The sequence below is a fragment of the Lynx canadensis genome, chromosome B3, assembly GCF_007474595.2.
Source record: "Lynx canadensis isolate LIC74 chromosome B3, mLynCan4.pri.v2, whole genome shotgun sequence".
Lineage (NCBI taxonomy): Eukaryota > Metazoa > Chordata > Mammalia > Carnivora > Felidae > Lynx > Lynx canadensis.
In genome coordinates this window covers 113052730-113071064 of record NC_044308.2, presented here as the reverse complement: position 1 = coordinate 113071064, position 18335 = coordinate 113052730, and the positions used below count along the sequence as shown (strand labels likewise).

Here is an 18335-nt window from a genome sequence, read left to right as displayed (position 1 = left end):
ACATGTACATATATATACAATGGAGTATTACTCGGCAATCAAAAAGAATGAAATCTTGCCATTTGCAACTGCATGGATGTAACTGGAGGGTATTATGCTAAGCGAAATTAGTCAGAGAAAGACAAATATCATAACTTCACTCATATGAGGACTTTAAGAGACAAAACAGATGAACATAAGGGAAGAGAAATAAAAATAATATAAAAACAGGGAGGAGGACAAAACATAAGAGACTCTTAAATATGGAGAACAAACAGAGGGTTACTGGAGGGGTTGTGGGAGGGGGATGGGCTAAAGGGGCATTAAGGAATCTACTCCTGAAATCACTGTTGCACTATAGGCTAATTTGGATGTAAATTAAAAAAAAAAAAAAAAGCTTCTGATAGTGAAGGAAACAATCAACAAAACTAAAAGGTAGCCTACAGAATGGGAGAAGACATTTGCAAATAACATACCTGGTCAAGGGTTAGTATGCAAAATCTATAAAGAACTTATCAAACTCAATTACTCCCCCCCAAAATAATAATCCAATGAATAGGCAAAAGACATGAACACTTTTCCAAAGAATACAGATGGCTAACAGACATATGAAAAGATGCTCAACATCATTCATCATCAGGGAAATACAAATTAAAACCATGATGAGATACCACCTCATACCTGTCAGAATGGCTAAAATTAACAACACGAGAAACAACAGGTGCTGGCAAGGATGCAGAGAAAGGGGAACAATCTTGCACTGTTGGTAGGAATGTAAACTGGTGTGGCCACTCTGGAGAACAGTATGGAGTTTCCTCAAAAAGCTAAAAAATAGAACTACCCTTTAATCCAGCAATTCCACTATTAGGTATTTACTCAAAGGATACAAAAATACAGACTCAAAGGGGTACATGCACCCCAATATTTATAACAGCATTATCAACAATAGCCAAACTATAGACAGAGCCCAAATATACATCAACTGATGAAGACATAATGTGGAATATATACACAATGGATATTACTCAGCCATCAAAAAGAATGAAATCTTGCCATTTGCAATGACGTAGATGGAGCTAGAATGTATTATGCTAAGTGAACTAAGTCAATCAGAGAAAGACAAATACCATATGATCTCACTCATGCGAAATTTAAGAAACAACAAATCAACATATGGGAAAGGGAGAAGAAAACAGAGAAACAAACCACAAGAGACTTTTAATGATAGAGCACCATGGGTTGATGGAGGGAAAGTGGGTGGGAAATGGGCTAGATGGGTACTAAGGACAGCATTTGTGATGAGCATTGGGTGTTGTATGTAAGTGATGAATCACTGAATTCTATTCCTGAAACCAATATCGCACTATATGTTAACAAAATTTAAATTAATTGGCCCCTGGCTGGCTCAGTCAGTTAAGCAGCCGACTCTGGAATTCGGCTCAGGTCATGATCTCACAGTTCTTGAGTTTGAGCCCCACTTTGGGCTCTACACTGTCAGTGTAGAGCCTGCCTGGGACTCTCTCTCTCCTCTCTGCTCCTCTCCCATTCTCTCTCCCTCTCTCTCTCTAAGTAAATAAATAAACAAAAAAAAAGTTCTCTCTTCTTCTCCCTCTGCCCCTCCCCCACTCACACGCTTTCTCAAAAAACACAAAAAATTGGGGTGCTTGGGTGGCTCAGTTGGTTAAGTGTCAGACTCTTGATTTTGGCTCAGGTCAAGATCTCTTGGTTGTGAGATCAAGCCCACAGGCTCTGTGCTGGGTGTGGAGCTGCTTAAGAGTCTCTCTCTCAGCCCCTCTCCCCAGCTCCTCTGTGCCAGTTCTCTCTCTTTAAAAAAAAAAAAAAAGGAAAAGAAGACAGTACACACAGGGGGAAAAAAATTCAATGCCCTCCCCTTATCTGGTTAAAAAGCAGGCAGAGGGGCGCCTGGGTGGCTCAGTCGGTTAAGCGTCCGACTTCAGCTCAGGTCATGATCTCACGGTCCGTGAGTTCGAGCCCCACGTCGGGCTCTGTGCTGACAGCTCAGAGCCTGGAGCCTGTTTCAGATTCTGTGTCTCCCTCTCTCTCTGCCCCTCCCCTGTTCATGCTCTGTCTCTCTCTGTCTCAAAAATAAACGTTTAAAAATAAATAAATAAATAAATAAATAAATAAATAAAATAAAAAGCAGGCAGAAACTTCCCTTTGTAAAGGTACAAGGAAGAGGACTCAATCCTGGGAAGTTACTCTCATCAATGGAGAAGGCACCAACTTCAATCTGTATAACAAACCTTACTAAAATAAACTTTATCTTCCATTAGTTTTCCCCACATACTTACCTTCCCACAATTTATATTCCTTAAAGGCCTAAACCTCTTTTCCTCTGTCTTGTCACTTTTCCACAATTTATTGCTCAGCCTCACTGTTTCTTTGGGACTTCAATTCTTTTCTATGAGGATCTCCATATGCACAGTTAGTAATAAGCCACTTTTCCTGTTAATCTGTCTTTTGTCACAGTGAACCTAAGAGGATAGAAAAAGGTTTGTCCTCCCCTACCACCCTCTGAATTGGGCACTGACACAATTCCATTCTGCAAATAAGGAGTCAGACTTTGATAAGTTAACATACCCAGAGTCACACACAGGACAAGAAGGTATCGCAGCATAACTCTGACTCTATATCCTGAGTACTTAATCTATGCAAGGACTGTAACTACACTGTAATGCCTTTACACAGTAACGGCCCTTGGAAAAGCAAGAAAAAGCCATTAGCAAATTTATCTGTTTATGTTTATATCTTTGTAGAAAGTTAATCAAGACTATGTGAAAGTTAGACACCGCCATTAAATACATTTATGGCCAACACAGGATATACGGAATTGCGTTTTGAATCTCAAATTCTATCAAGTTCCAGGGGGTGACTAGGTTAGAACAGTCTCTGATATTTATTAAACTCACAAGCAAGGCTAAAATTTAAACAAATAATAAAAGTGCAAACTGGTAACATGCATCTACTATGGGCCATATTAAGCAGTGAGATATCAAGATAAAGACAATAGCTCCTAATCCTTAAGGAGCTTACAATTTACAGTTTCACTGTTCTTCACTTTAATTCAAGTACATTCAAACACTAAATCAAACATGGCATTCCTCAAAAAGATTTTCATCATACCAAAAAGACACTGTTAAAATAAGTCTTAAGGCAGACTAAAATACAGTCAAAGTAGAAAAATCCAAGGTCTCTGGAGTCAAATAAACTGAATTCAAATCCTTGCTATCACTCACAATAAGACTTTGGATAAGACAATTAATCTCTCTGAGCCTCTGTTTCTTCATTTGTAAAAGGGGGAATAAAAACCTTACAATGTAGCTGTTAATACTTAAAATATACACAAAGGATATACATACTATATAACACATTAAGAGATGGGGCAAGAGATACTGTTCTAGGTAAGAGTTAGGGGAAAGCAAAAAGTACTGTGATTTAGCCAAATGAATTACTACTTTTACTATAAAGTTTAAGTGTAAAAGGATAAGGTATTATGTCTAAATGGTAAGGTATAAAAGGAACACTGTCCCTTCAAGATACCTACAAAGAATTATCAAATTTCCTTTCATAAACTCTTAAGTATCTGTTGATTACTTTTAAAGTGAATCATTATTTTGAAAAACATCTGTAGGGGCGACTGGCTCAGTCAGTTAAGCATCAGACTCTTGATTTTGGCTCAGGTCATGATCTCAAGGTTTGTAGAATTGAGCGCATGTCAGGCTCTGCACTTACAACAGTGAGCCTGTTTGGGATTCTCTGTCTGCCCCCAATAAATAAATAAACTTAGAAAGGAAAAAAAATTTTTTTGAAAAATATCTGTAGGATATCTATATAGTGAATAGAATCACGTGATGAATCACATGATGAATCACGTGAGTTAGAGGTTTGAATTTGGGGTTCACGACCTAATTTCCATGAATCCCCTAATACTCTATGCCCAATAGTGTGTGTGTTACAGGTGAAGGGTCCAAAGAACCATCGGATTCACAAAACATTAATAATAGTTAAATTTACATGTCCAGTATTAATAAGGTGGAATTTATGCAATTTCAGTAAGGCAATTTAAGGAAACTCAATAGTTTGCTGCTAGAAGTATGTATTAATAAAATGAATCACACTGAAAAAGTTTGGCATTATCTAATAAACTGACAACATCTATACCTTATCATCCAATAATTTCATTCCTAATTATATACTTGGGAACATTATTGGCCAATAGAACTTTCTATAATAATGGAAAAATTCTACATCTACACTGTGCAAATAATAACATAGCCCTGGCCATATATGGCTACTGAGCACTTGAAATGTTGCTCCTGCAACAGAGGAACTGAATTTTTAATTTCAGTTAATTTACATTTAAATAGTCACATGCGGCTAGTGACTGCCATACTGGATACTGGAGAGCACAGCCCTAGAGAAACACATGTACTTATATACACCATGATGAATGTACAGAACACTCATAATATTCATAGCAACCAAAAACTAGAAACAACTCATAGGTCCACCAACAATAAAGTAATATGGTTAAATAAACTATGATATATTTAAATAAATTTGTAATTCTTAAACATTATAAACTCAATCCTTAAAGTCACTTGCATACTATTGAGTTAATTCCATGATCCTGCTTCCAATTTTGAACAACTAATAAGTTCTCTTAAAACAATCTAATGTCGGACCACCTGGGTGGTTCAGTCAGTTTGAGCATCCTACCTTGGCTCAGGTCATGATCTCACAGTTCGTGTTTCAAGTCCCATGTCAGGCTCTCTGCTGTCAACACAGAGCCCGCTTCGGATCCTCTTTCTCCCTCTCTCCCTGCCCCTCCCCTACTCGTGCTCTCTCTCAAAAATACACATTAAAAAAAAATAATAATTCAAAGCAATTTAGCTATAAACACAATTATTTCTAATCCTTATTCTAATAATTTCTAATGTTTGGAATAACTTTAGATATACTACAAACTGTAAAAAACCTGAATCTCCTTAATTATTTAATATCTGTTGATCACAAAGCATTACACAGCAACAAAATTGGAGGAGGAGAGGCAAATACTTATTAAGTATCTACCACCTGTCAGAATATTTTACTCAGGGCCTTCAATACCTTATTTTAATCTTTTTAATCATCTTCTGAGGCAGCTACATGTTACAGACGAGGAAAGTGAGAGCCTGGCTGGGAATTACAGCATGGACTAATTTCCCAACTAAGCCCATCCTAATGCTCTTACCACTACATTACTACAATTATTTTCATTTCTCCTGCTGACTTTTTGCCCAAAACAAAAGTAGGCAAACTAAAACCACAGGTCAAGTCAGGCAAACCCTGTTTTTATAAAGTTTTACTGGAACATTCACTTCTTTGGCTGCCTTTACACTGCAACAGCAGAGTTGAGTACTTGCAATAGAAATGATATGGCCCCCAAAGCTTAAGTATTTACTATCTTAGCCCTTTACAGAAAGTTGTCAACCCTTGTCTTAAAGGATCAAAATTGCCAAGAACCTCAGAGGCCTCAAAACTTCAATGTTCAGGGTCTTGGGACAACTAGTAAACTAAAAAGAAAACTTTAAAATTATATGAGACAGAGGCCACAATGCTTGAATTTTATGATTAAATCATATAAGCCCAAACTTATAAAAATGTTGAAATTAAACAGCTTGATTATGAAATTACTGAAACTTCATTTTCATAATGAAGGTTTAGTTTGAACTGATGGAGGAAAAACTTCCCAATTCCAAATGTTAAAATGAACATGCATCTTTTTACCATATACCCAAAATTTGCATGAAGGAACATCTTCAGTACAGCAAAAAAGAGCCTTTTTCTTACAGGTAACTTATATTTCACTTCATATTTTTTATTTAATACATCGCTAAATTCATTCTACACTAAGACAAACATTTATGTGATTTCTCAAAGGTCTGTGGTTGATTTTCTGATGTGAGGAAAGAGGCTGGGTTTTTGTTGTTTTTTAAAATTCCCATTGCTTTTGGGGTGCCTGGGTGGCTCAGTCGGTTGAGCATCTGACTTCAGCTTAGGTCATGATCTAACGGATCATGAGTTTGAGCCCGCGTCAGGCTGTGCTGACAGCTCAGAGACTGGAGCCTACTTCAGATTCTGTGTCTCCCTCTCTCTGTCCTTCCCCTGCTCACATGCTCTGTCTCTCAAAAATAAACAAACATTAAAAAAAAAAAATTAAAATTCCCATTGCTTTTATTCCAAGTAAAAATCTTCTAATTAAATAATTTCATCTTCATTCCAAATTTACTTCAGCATTCAAATAAATTTAAACAGCTTTCCTAAATTAGCATGAGAAGTATTTGATTACAATGATACAAATAATATTTTCTTCCTTCATTTAGTAATTTTAGACAAGAGTCCTGCAGTGGTAAACTACAGTGTACAAACTCCAGTGTAGACCAGGAAAACTTAAGTCCTACCAACATGTAAAATGTACATAACTATTAAGGAATATCTTGACTCCTCTGCCTTTATAAACACTTTACTCGCAGGGCACCTGAAGTGTCCAACTTCAGCTCAGGTCATGATCTCATGGTTCATGGGTTAGAGGTTATGATCTCATGGTTCATGGGTTAGAGCTCCAGAGCCCGGAGCCTGCTTCAGATTCTGTGTCTCCCTCTCTCTCTGCCCCTTCCCTGCTCGCACTGTCTCTGTCTTGCTCTCCCAAAAATAAATATACAGTAAAACAAAAACAAAAACAAAAACACTTCACTCACAAAATTAAAAAAAAAAATTTTTTTAATGTTTATTTATTTTTGACAGAGAGAGAGAGAGAGAGACAGAGCATGAGCAGGGGAGGGGCAGAGAGAGAGGGAGACACAGAATCTGAAGCAGGCTCCAGGCTCTGAGCTGTCAGCACAGAGCCCGACATGGGGCTTGAACTCACAGACCCTGAGATCATGACCTGAGTCCGACACTCAACTGACTGAGCCACCCAGGCACCCCTCTCACAAAATCTTATATTCAGTTTCCTTCTTCATTGTTAAGAATAAATGCTAATGTATACAAGTCAAAGAAAAATAACCCAAAATTACTTTTATTTGAAACAACTCCAGAGCCTTCCTAGAAATATGCAAGGCTAGTTCAGCATTTGAAAATTGCTTAGTGTAAGTCACCATATTAACAGATTTCAGAAAAGATACCCACATGATTACCTCAACAGATACAGAAAAGGCATTTGACAAAATTCAACATCTACTCATGAAAAAACCCCAGGCAACCTCAGAGAGAATTTCCTTAACTTGATTTAGAGAATCTATGAAATTATCTACAGCTAACATCATATTTAAAGGTGAAAGACTGAATGATCTCCCTTTAAGACTGTAAACAAAGCAAAGATGTTTCCTTTCATCACTCCTATTCAAACATCTCATTAGAATGTGAGATGTGCAGTAAGTGCAATAAATCAAAAAAAGAAAAGGCATCAGATTAGAAAGAAACAGTTCTTTATTCACAGATGACATGACTGTCTACTTAGAAAACCCCAGGAAATCCACCAAAAAACAAACAAACACCCCTAGAACTAATGAATGAGTCTGGTAAAAACTGAGGGTACAAAGTCAATACAAAAAAAATCTATTATATTTCTATATACTAGCAATGATCAATTAGAACCCATGCTTTTTTAAAAAATCATTTATAATAGGACCAAAAAATTGAAATACTTAAGTATAGATGTAATCAAGTACTTACAGGATTTATATGTTGAAAACTACAAAACATATATGAAAGGAAGACCTAGGTAAATGGAGAAAAATACTATGTTCTTACTGGAAAAACTCAATTTTGTTAAGATGTCAATCATCCTTGTTTATCTATAAAACACAATCCCAATCAAAATCCTAGCATATTTTTTTGTGTGGATATTAACAAGAGGATCCTAATATTTATATGGAAAGGCAAAAGAACTAAAATAACTAAAACAATTTTTAAAAATGAATAAATATGAGAGAACTCACATTACCTGATTTCAAGATTTGTTTTAAAACTATAGTAATCAAGACATTGTGATATTGGTAAAGGATAGACAAACAGATCAATGAAACACAAGAGTCTAGAAATAGGCCCATAAAAATGCAGTCGAATGTTTTTTGACTAAGAGACAAAGGCAATTCAATGGAGAAAGGATATAGTCTTTTCAACAAATGGTCATGGAACAACTGGACAAATAAATGAAACTCAACCCTAAATTCTCTTTATGTAAAAATTAACTCAAAAAGGAAAACAGATCTAAATTTAATATACATAAAACTATAAAACTTGTAAACAGGAAAAACCTTTGTGACGTTGGGTTAGACAGAGTGCTTATATACAATGCCAAGGGATACACATACACACACAAATACTGATACTTTGCACTTCATCAAAATGTAAAACCTGTTTTCAAAAAGCACGGTTATGAGAATGGAAAAGGCAAGCCACAAACTGGCAGAAAAATCACTGCAAATCACCTGTTTGACAAAGGACCATGAAAAACTCAAAACTCATCATTAAGAAAGTCCAATTCGGGGACAGCGCAATCAGGATAGGGCCAGAGGGGAACAGAGGATCTGAAGCCGGCTCTGCGCTGATGGGCTGACAACAGTGAGCCCGATGTGGGGCTGGAACTCACGAACTGGGAGATCACAACCTGAGCTGAAATCAGATGCTCAACCAACTGAGCCACCCATGTGCCCAAGAAAATCCAATTTTAAAATGGGCAAAAGATTTTGCTTCACCAGAAGAAGATATACAGATGATAAATAAGCATATGAAAAGATGTTCAACATATTAGTCACAAGAAAATGCAAATAAAAACCACAATGAGATAAGGCTACAAACCTATCAGAATGTAAAGGTAAAAAAATCTGACCATACATAGTGATGAGGATGTAAAGTAACTGGAACATTCTTCACACATTGCTGGTAGGAACACAAAGTGGTTCAGGCTCTTTGGAAAAGTATGCTGTGTAACAAATTACCAAAGATTTAGTGGCTTAAAACAACACAAATTTATTATTTTCCAGTTCTTTTCGTTAAAAATCTGAGATAGGTCTCCCTGGGCTATAATCAAGATGCTGGCAAAGCTGTGTTCTGTTAATCCATTTCCTAGCCTTTTCCAACTTCTAAAGACCACATTCCTTTAGTTTATGACTGACTCCTCTCTCCATCCTCAAAACCAAGAACTCTTCATCTATCCCTCTGGTGCTGCTTCTGTTTTACATCTTTTTTTTTTTTCTTACTATACTGCTTCTCTCTCCCTTTTAAAAAGCACTTTCATGATACATCGGATCTACCTAGACAATCCAGGATAACCTCCCTATTTTAAAGTCAACTGATTAGCAACCTTAATTCCACTGCAACTTTATTTTGCCTTTACCGCGTAACCTAATTTATTCACAGGTTCTAGGGATTAAGCTATCTTTGTGGGCCATTATTCTGCCTACCACACACCGGTTTTTAAGTTTAAACACACACTTACCATATGACCCAGAAAGGAAGACTTATGTTCACACAAAAACTGTTCCTAGAGATTTATAGCAGCTTTTTCATGGTTAAAAAAGTCTTTTTAATTTAAAAAACTAACTCAAATATCCTTCAACTGGCAAATAAGCTAACTGTGGTAAATCCATACAATGGAATACTACATTCAGCAGTAAAACAGAAGGAATTGCTGATAGCCTCACAACATGGATGAATACCCAACTATATTATGCTAAATGAAAGAAACAAGACTCAAAAGGCTAAATACTAATTGATTCCGTTTATATGATAGTCTGGAAAAGACATACTCCAGGGGAAGACAACAGGTCATTAATTGCCAAGGGTTACAGGTGAAAGAAGGGTTGATTACAGAAGAGCAGCTTAAGGGAATTTTGGGTGCTGGATCTGTACCCGATTTTGGTAGTCACACAGCTCTATGCATTTGTCAAAACAATTGTCCAAGAAAAAGCATTAATTTCATTTCATGTAAATTAAAAATAAAGTTAAAATCTTTTTAAAACAAAGAAAACAAAACATCATTTATCAGATTGGCATAAAATTAATTATCTGACCATGCCACCTAACAATCCCAAGTGCGGGCAAGGATGACTTGTATACTGTTGGCAGTAATGCAAATTGTTACAACTTTAGAGGATAATGTGATAGCAGCTAGCAAAGCCGAAAATGTGCATCAACCTATGGCCCAGCAATTCCACCTACAGGTAGGTATACTTTCTAGGGAAACCCTCATACATGTGCTTGAGGAAACATGCACAAAGATACTCACTAAACATTGTTTAAAATACTGAAAATCTGAAAACAAAATAATTGAAAAACTGAAAGCAGTGAAGTAATTGCATTCAGTGGTTATTTAAAAAAAGAAAAGAAATGCAGGAAGATTCAATCAGGCTAGCTACATATATGATTTTGAGAAGAATAGTTTACTGGTTTGTTTATCTAACAATAGTATATAGTGAAAAGAGCACTGTACTTGGAATCTGGAGACAAGTATTCAGCATTTAGTTTCAACTTTGCCACTAATAAGCAGTCAAACTATGGACTCCTTAACTCTATGAACCTCACTTTCCTTTTCCTAGAAAATGAAGACGTTAAGCTATTCAACACTAAGATTATTTCCAACTCAAGAATTCTATGATTCAATAAATATATAATCAAGAATTATAAAGAATCTATGTTGAGAAACTATTTTTTCTCAGACACCCTGAAATCAGAAACTATCAGAGAAACAGAACATCTTAGTATATTGATACATAAAATGGACCGAATTTCCTGGTTTGTGATGAACTTTTTAATCAAGATAATTTAGAAAGAGCATATAAACTGCAAAACCCACCATACTGACTTGGGTCACCCTCAGGTAAAATTCTCCCATTTTAATATTCTAAATCAAGTTAATATTATTAATGAGTCCATCTTTACTTGTCAAGTTCAGGTCTGTCTACCAAAAGTCATTTAGATACATGATAAAAATTATTTTTTTAAAAAAGATAAAATAATGAATTGCTTTTCGTATTTTTGCCTGTTCATCTATAAAGATCTTACATTATAATTTAATAGCTTCAGCCTACTACAATAGTTTAAAGAGCCTTTTAAAGTTTATTATGCCATGTCCACAGGGAACTAGTGAAAAAAAAAAAAAAAACCACACACGCACACACACAGTAGTTCATAATTCAAAAAAAGCTTACTTAACAATTTCATTACCACCAATATTTAAACATCAAAGACACCAATAACCACATGTCATTTGCTCCTACTGCAGAATTTAATAGGTTATTAACTTCTGGTATATTCCAAAGGCATAATTAGGATACTATTATTAAAGCATGAGATTACTTTTTTAAAAATCAGAAATATTAACACCTTTTACCTTGTCAAGAAAATCAGTATTTCAAAAGTCCTGTTCTATGGGCTTTCCAAATCTAAATTCTTACAATTCTAAACAAGCAAGGAGATAAAACACACACTTACATACTTCTAAAAACCTAGCTATCAGATTTTAATTTTAGCGCCACTGCCAAGAAAAACCTTCCGACCGAAACCTAAATTCCGTACACATTACTGTATGCCAATCAACTAAACAGAAGGTGAGTTGTTATTATTATTAGGAAGTTACATAATTTGCACCAAAGATTATTTAAAGCGTCTTTCATTAAATGAAGGTTACAACAATTTACAGGCTTCAAAGTTCACCTTGCAAACTTGAAGTAAATTATCAGAAACCATTAACGACATTAGGGTTTTCTTTAAAAGTGGACACAAGGAAGTAAGAACTGTTTATTTGTTTAAAGAACGCAAAGAGCAGCCGAATACCAGGAGCTGAGTCAGGCAGAGGAACGCTGACTACATTCCGTCTTCTAAAGGAAAGTGTTCGCCCCGCCGATCTCCCCTTCCCGCTTTAGGGGGAGTCCCAGGAGTCGCGAACTCGGGGCCGGGGGCGCAGAGAAGAGGGTACTCCCTGCTGTGCCTCCGGCGTCTCGGGCCAAGCAGGCAGGAGCCCCCGCCAGGGTGGTCCCACGCCAAGGCAGACGGAGCGGGCAGGGCCTGCCAGCGTTCCCCCCGGGGGACAAAGGTTGGGCTCACGCCCTGCGCCGCCAGCCCGCGGCTCCCGCCGCCTGGAGACGCCAGCAGAGCAGCCGCCGGTCCCGCCCGGGCAGTGCGAGCGGCGGGTGGGGGAGGGGACAAGCCCCGCCGCCCCTCCCCCGACGCGCTCCCGGGGACCTGTTGATTAAGATCTCTACACAGAGCCGCCGCTGGTCCTCTTACCTCTGCGCCACGGCGGCCGGCGATCCTCCCGCCCCGGCCGCTCCCACACACTGCACAAACGACAGCTCCCCTGCGGCACTTAAAATACCGGATAAAGAACCCAGAAACTCCCGATTCCCCACCTCACAATCCTTAGACCCCGCCTGCGCCCCACCGCCAGTCGCCGCCGTCACCGCCGCCACCGCCGCCAGCAACTCCGCCTCGAGACCGCGCGAGACCGGCCCCCGCGGCCGCCGCGAGACCGCGCACGCGCCCCCGGCACGCTGGCGCAGCGGGCGCGCCTATCCCAGTTCCCTCCTCGGCGCGCCCCGCCCGCTGCTAGGCCCGGAGGCTGGCGCGGTTCGCCCAATCCCGCGCCGGCGTGGAAGGAGGGCCCACTCGTTGGTCCGCCCCGCAGCCCCGAGCCGTGGGTCGCGCGCACTCGCGCGCCTCTAAGTGAGACGCGAGCTGCTTTTTGCTCGTCCGCGTGAGGCGACCGCTTTGAGGTTGAGCCGCCCGGCCGAGCCGTGTGGGGACGTGAGATTTCCCTGAGACTTAGTCCGACGCGGGCTGTAGTCGGGAGAGCCCTTGACCTTAGTCTCCCTGACTGCCCGTCAGTCAGCTCCTGAAGAAAATCTGATTCCCGTTGAGGCAACTCCAGTGTTCTGTGAGGCACGTCACACAATCTAACATTTGTTTAAAGAACCATGACATACTTAAACACCTGGATATGTGTAGCGTCCCACAGAATTCTCTGTTACGGCAGAAAACTCCAAAAAGCTAGCAGCTAGGACCGAGTTCTGAAAAACGGAAAGGAAGAAGGGCCACAGCTGTTTCACAAAACTCGAGTGAATGCACTTAGTTACCTGGGCCACCCCGTATGCAGTGCAAGGAAATCCACAAAAAGTCTCCAGGACTCCTTACAAACGGTTAGTCACATCCAAAAAGGAAATAAAGGCGTGTATGTGACCTATTTTCTCTTAAATGCGTAAAGTAAATAATAATTCAAGAAGCTTCCTCTAAGCTCCTCAGTGAGTTCTTCCTCTGGCACAGGGTTTCCCAGTCTTAGCGCTATTGAATTTGGACCAGCTAATTTGTCATGGGGGCTGTTCGGTGCATTGTAGGGTGTTTAGCAGCATCCCTGGTCTCTCCCTATTGGGTGCCAGTAGTACCACTACCCCCATTGGTGACCAGCAAAATGTCTCTAGACGTTGCCAAAGGTCCCCTGGTGGCAAAATCGCCTGCAGTTAAGAACCACTGATCTACCTGTTCAGAGAAATGGCCCCTTAGGAAGATAGTCACTCTTTACCCATATCTTCCAATTGCCTGGCCCCAAGCAGGTTTACAAAACACCACCGCCCAAATGAACCCTCCAGCTACCTAGCCTTGCTTCACCAGCTGCTTGGACTCCTCTGTCACAGGACCCCACCCTAATAGAATGGCGGTCACTATCTGTGTGAGAGAGCAGCTACTGATCTCAAAATATGGGGAAATACCTTTCTAAAGTGCTTTCCAAATATTATTTTTACTTCCTAAAGGTATTTTCGTTTTAAAAGAGGGTGGACCCAATGGCAGATAAAAAAAAAAAAAATGTATTCTCTGCTAAATATTACATTCCCAGAATCCCCAAATCATTCAAATTACTATCCTTGTGTGAAGAAGAAGAAGAAGAAGAAGAAGAAGAAGAAGAAGAAGAAGAAGAAAAGGTATAGAAAGTGGAGGTAAGGTGATTCTATTTGAGTTGTAGTTTTGATGATAACTACTAGTTCTGTGATTTGATGATAACTACTTCTGGGATACATGACAAGATTCCTGGGCCTAAATTTTCTCATCTGTAATATGTTTCTTGTTTCTGGGTTTTGTTTGTTTGGTTTTAGATTTAAAATTCTGGTAGCCTCTGTATATGGAATGTAACATGGATGGCTTAGGGGGTTAGAAAATATAGTATTCATCCTTAAAAAAGAATGAAATGGGTAATCTGTGGTTTAAAACCTCAAAAGAGTCATTCATTCTTGTCATAGGGAAGTTCACCCACTGAATCACTCTGGCAAATTTGTAACTAAGTATTTTGGGTGAAGTAGTAAAAGGCAAACTGTAAAGTCAAGTGTACAGTGGAAAGTAACGGCAGCAAATACCCTTCTGCCTTCCTTATTTTGGCATCTGCCAACAGCCTCTATTATATGTTTATATAATATAATGTTATACTATTTTATTTCATTAAAGTCTTGAGGAAATATGTTAATATTTCATTTCAGACATTTGCAACAGATCTGAAATCTCAGTTTTCAAGATTCTACCATTCACCATTATATGGGAAATCCTTAACTAAAGGATATAAATCAATATCCCTCTGGTTTTCTTACCTCTAGGCACTAGTGAAAGCTGTTTCCATAACTGAGTTAGCAGCCTAATCTCTATAATTGTATGAACCAGAGATCAGAAATAATGTAAACTAAAAGAATACTCACTGATTCATGTATGTTATGAAATAAGCAATTAGTAGGTGAGTTCATTATTAACTACATATATTTAAAAAGTATAAAATAGCCAAAAAAAGCAAACCAACAGGGGTGCCTGGGTGGCTCAGTTGGTTAAGCATCTGACTTCAGCTCAGGTCATGATCTCATGGTCTGTGGATTGGAGCCCCATGTCAGGTTCTGTGCTGACAGCTTGGAGCCTGGAGCCTGCTTTGGATTCTGTATCTCCCTCTCTCTGCCCCTCCCTACCACCCCGTGCATTTGCGTGCACACTCTCTGTTCTCTCTCAAAAATAAATAAACATTTAAAAAGTTAAAGAAAGCAAACCAACAAGCCCTGAAGTTTTTGAATTTCATTGTGTTTAGTTATTATTTTGATGTGTTTCTTCACCTTTCATCTAGCTAAAAAAATTATGTCTCTAAGCTAAAAGCATTATGCAGTTGTTGCCATGCGGAATGAGAGGTCCCACTGTCTAAGGTTAGCGGCAGTATTATTTAATACAGGTCAGTATCATTCAACTCAAATAGCTTTACTATTCACACATTAATTCAAAAAATATATACTGATACTTGCTGTACTGTAAGGAATTAAAACGTGACAGTTCTCATCCGGGAGGAATTAACAGGCAGCTTGGGAAAGGGACAAGACAATCCCATATAGATAAAATACATTAGGAAAGTATGGCAAATGAAAATAAGGTGTTCTGTGGACTCAAAGGTAAAGTCTTATACTATGTAATGATGGGTGACAAAGAAAGGAATAGAGAATAAACTATTATGAAAATACCTTCAATAATAGAAAAACCAAGGTCTTGTACATGACTTTAAAAAGATTAGTAAAAAACGTTTATCAATTTAAATAGGTGAAGTACGCAAAGAAAAGTATGGGCTTATTATGGGAACAACAAGTATCAACCATAACTTCAGGGTAAGATATTCAGTATTTAGGATGTGAGTCATTTATCACACTTTCATTTGTACCTTACTTGGATGGTTCTGTGCCAGGCTGGGGATGAGTAGACACATAAAACATGGTCCTGGAAAAATTTTATTTTGAAGAGAGGAGGTAGACAAATTCGGAACTTTGAAAAAAATTTTTTTAATTTATTTATTTTGAGAGAGAGAGAGGGATAGAGAAATCCCAAACAGGCTCTGCACCGTCAGCACAGAGCCCCATATGAGGCTCAAACCCACGAACCACGAGATCTTGACCTGAGCGGAAATCAAGAGTGAGACACTTAACCAACTGAGCCAACCCCTTGGAAATTTTTTAAATGAAGATCAAGGCTTAATGCCAAGAGAAAGGAAATCAAGTTTGTTCTCCTTGAAAATAGCTATAAAAATTTCCCATATCTTTTCCTCACTAAGCTCCCAATCAAATCTCTATTTTGTCTGTACAACAAATCTTTGCTGCTGCTTTAATTCATATCTATATGTGAATATCTATGACTGGGAATGGGATGTTATCTGTGCTGAACTCCAGAGTTGAACTTAAATGCCTCTTTTATCCTCTCTTGGACTGACTCTGAGCTTTAACTCCACCACTGCTTCAAAATAACCTTTGTCAAAGTCATTAATTAGAGCCACTTTGTTAAATGCAAATGTTAATGTTTGGTTCTCATCTTACTTTGACTTGCCAGCAGCATTGGATGCCACTGAGCATTTTCTCCATTTTATCCTCTGGGCTCTTGAAAAGAGCTTCTCTTCCTACCCACTGGAACCTCCTCCTCATCTCCTTTGCTGGTTCTTTATCTCCCTGAATGCTTAAAATTGGAGTGTCCCAAGATTCTAACATTCAGTGTTTACTTCCTCTCTGCCTGGCTTTCAATCCCAGCTCTACCACTTGCTGACCGTTTGATCAAAAGAAAGTAATTTCTCCGAGATTCAGTTTCCTCATTTATAAATTAAGGATCATGAAAGTAGCTACCTACTACAGTGGTTGTAAAGACTGAATATATATGTAAAGTGCTTATAACAGTGTTCTACACTGAATACATTAATCATTTGTCCTTATTCTTATCATATTCTTCATCGTTCACTCCCTACATGATTTCATCTGATATCATGGCTTTAAATTCCATCTATACACTGTCAATATTTTTTTTAAGTTTATTTATGTTGAGAGAGAAAGAGAGGGAGGGGTGGAGAGAGAGATGGAGAGAGAGAGAATCCCAAGCAGGCTCCACGGTGCCTGATGCAGGGCTCAAACTCAGAAACTTTGAGATCATGACCTGAGCCAAAGTCAGACACTTAACTGACTGAGCCAACCAGGTGACCCTACACTGTCCATTTTAAATTGATCTCTAGTCTGAACTTCTGCTGCAAACTCCAGAATCATGTATTCAACTGTTGGCTCAACATTGCCGTTAGAATTTCTAATGAGCATTACAAATTTAACATGTCAGAACTTTTTTAGGAATAACTTCTGTCTAAAGATGATTGTTTTTGTTCCTAAGTGGTCCTCTGTGTGGTGAAGAAGGGAGAGGGTATGGCAAATGCAAAAAGAAAAAGGAAAAGAAAACTATTTGCTCTTTACCACCTCCTCCTATGCTTCATGGTTGATTTTAACTACTATAATAATCCCTCATTTATTTATTTATTTTTTAAACGTTTATTTATTTTTGAGACAGAGAAAGACAGAGCATGAACAGGGGAGGGGCAGAGAGAGAGGGAGACACCGAATCTGAAACAGGCTCCAGGCTCTGAGCTGTCAGCACAGAGCCCGACGTGGGACTCAAACTCACGGACTGTGAGATCATGACCTGAGCCGAAGTCGGACGCCCCAATAATCCCTCATTTAATTAATACAGCTGAGAATTAGAAGGCAGAAAGCTCCTTCAAAAGTCAAAATTAGTTGCACTTCACTTTTATTCCTGAACTGACAGAAGTCTCTGACAAGCTTAGATATCTTTTTTCTAACATCTAAGTGATTATAAGGTCTTATTATATGTGTGATTCTTTAATGGATGTGTCAGTTCAAAGCAGACATACCCCTGCCATGAGACAGGGTCAAGGAAGTCAGTCGGAGGAACAGTTTCTGATGGAAATTACAGATCAGATAAAGGAGGTAATTCTAACTAGGAATTTGCAAAAACTCAGTGGAAACAGATATCTGGGATTTACAAACTTTTTTCCTCATCAAAAAATCCAAATCTTTAGAAGGTAAAATCCATTCAGTGGTTGTAAGGGGTGAGAGTAGGCTGGGGTAGGAGTTGGGGGGGGCGTGGTTAATTGCAAATGGTACAAGGAAAGTGGTTCATTTAAATGAAAACATTTAGGGGCACCTGGGTGACTCAGTTGATTGAGCATCTGACTCTTGATTTCAGCTCAGGTCATGAACTCATAGAGTGAGACAGAGACGCAGAATCTGAAGCAGGATCCAGGCTCTGAGCTGTCAACACAGAGCTTTACGCGGGGCTCCAACCCACAAGCGATCAGATCATGACGTGAGTCGAAGTCAGATGCTCAACTGACTGAGCCACCCAGGCACCCCTTCTATTTCATTCTTGATTGTGGAAATGGGAAAGAAATGCCTTTTACCTCTGGAGCAAAGATAAGAGGAGGAGTAATTCCCTGGGATTGTGAGCCGAGGGGAATGGAAAGAGGA

At 38.8% G+C, this 18335-nt stretch overlaps 2 protein-coding genes across 4 annotated transcripts in view; both read right to left on the bottom strand.

Annotated features, from left to right (window-relative positions):
• Positions 1–12482, bottom strand: part of MPP5 (membrane palmitoylated protein 5) — a 94626-nt gene extending 82144 nt beyond the window's left edge. The window contains exon 1 of one of the 3 annotated variants that reach the window (XM_030319359.2): positions 12274–12482. The gene's annotated coding sequence lies outside the window, so the exon portion shown is untranslated. The remainder of the gene's footprint in view (positions 1–12273) is intronic. The other 2 variants (XM_030319358.1, XM_030319360.1) reach the window with 2 other exon arrangements.
• Positions 12483–13404: 922 nt separating this feature from the next.
• The window catches only part of FAM71D (family with sequence similarity 71 member D), a 28819-nt gene continuing 23888 nt past the window's right edge, over positions 13405–18335 (bottom strand). Inside the window, exon 8 of the mRNA XM_030320230.1 lies at positions 13405–13518. Coding sequence (XP_030176090.1) covers positions 13405–13518 — 114 coding nt within the window. The remainder of the gene's footprint in view (positions 13519–18335) is intronic.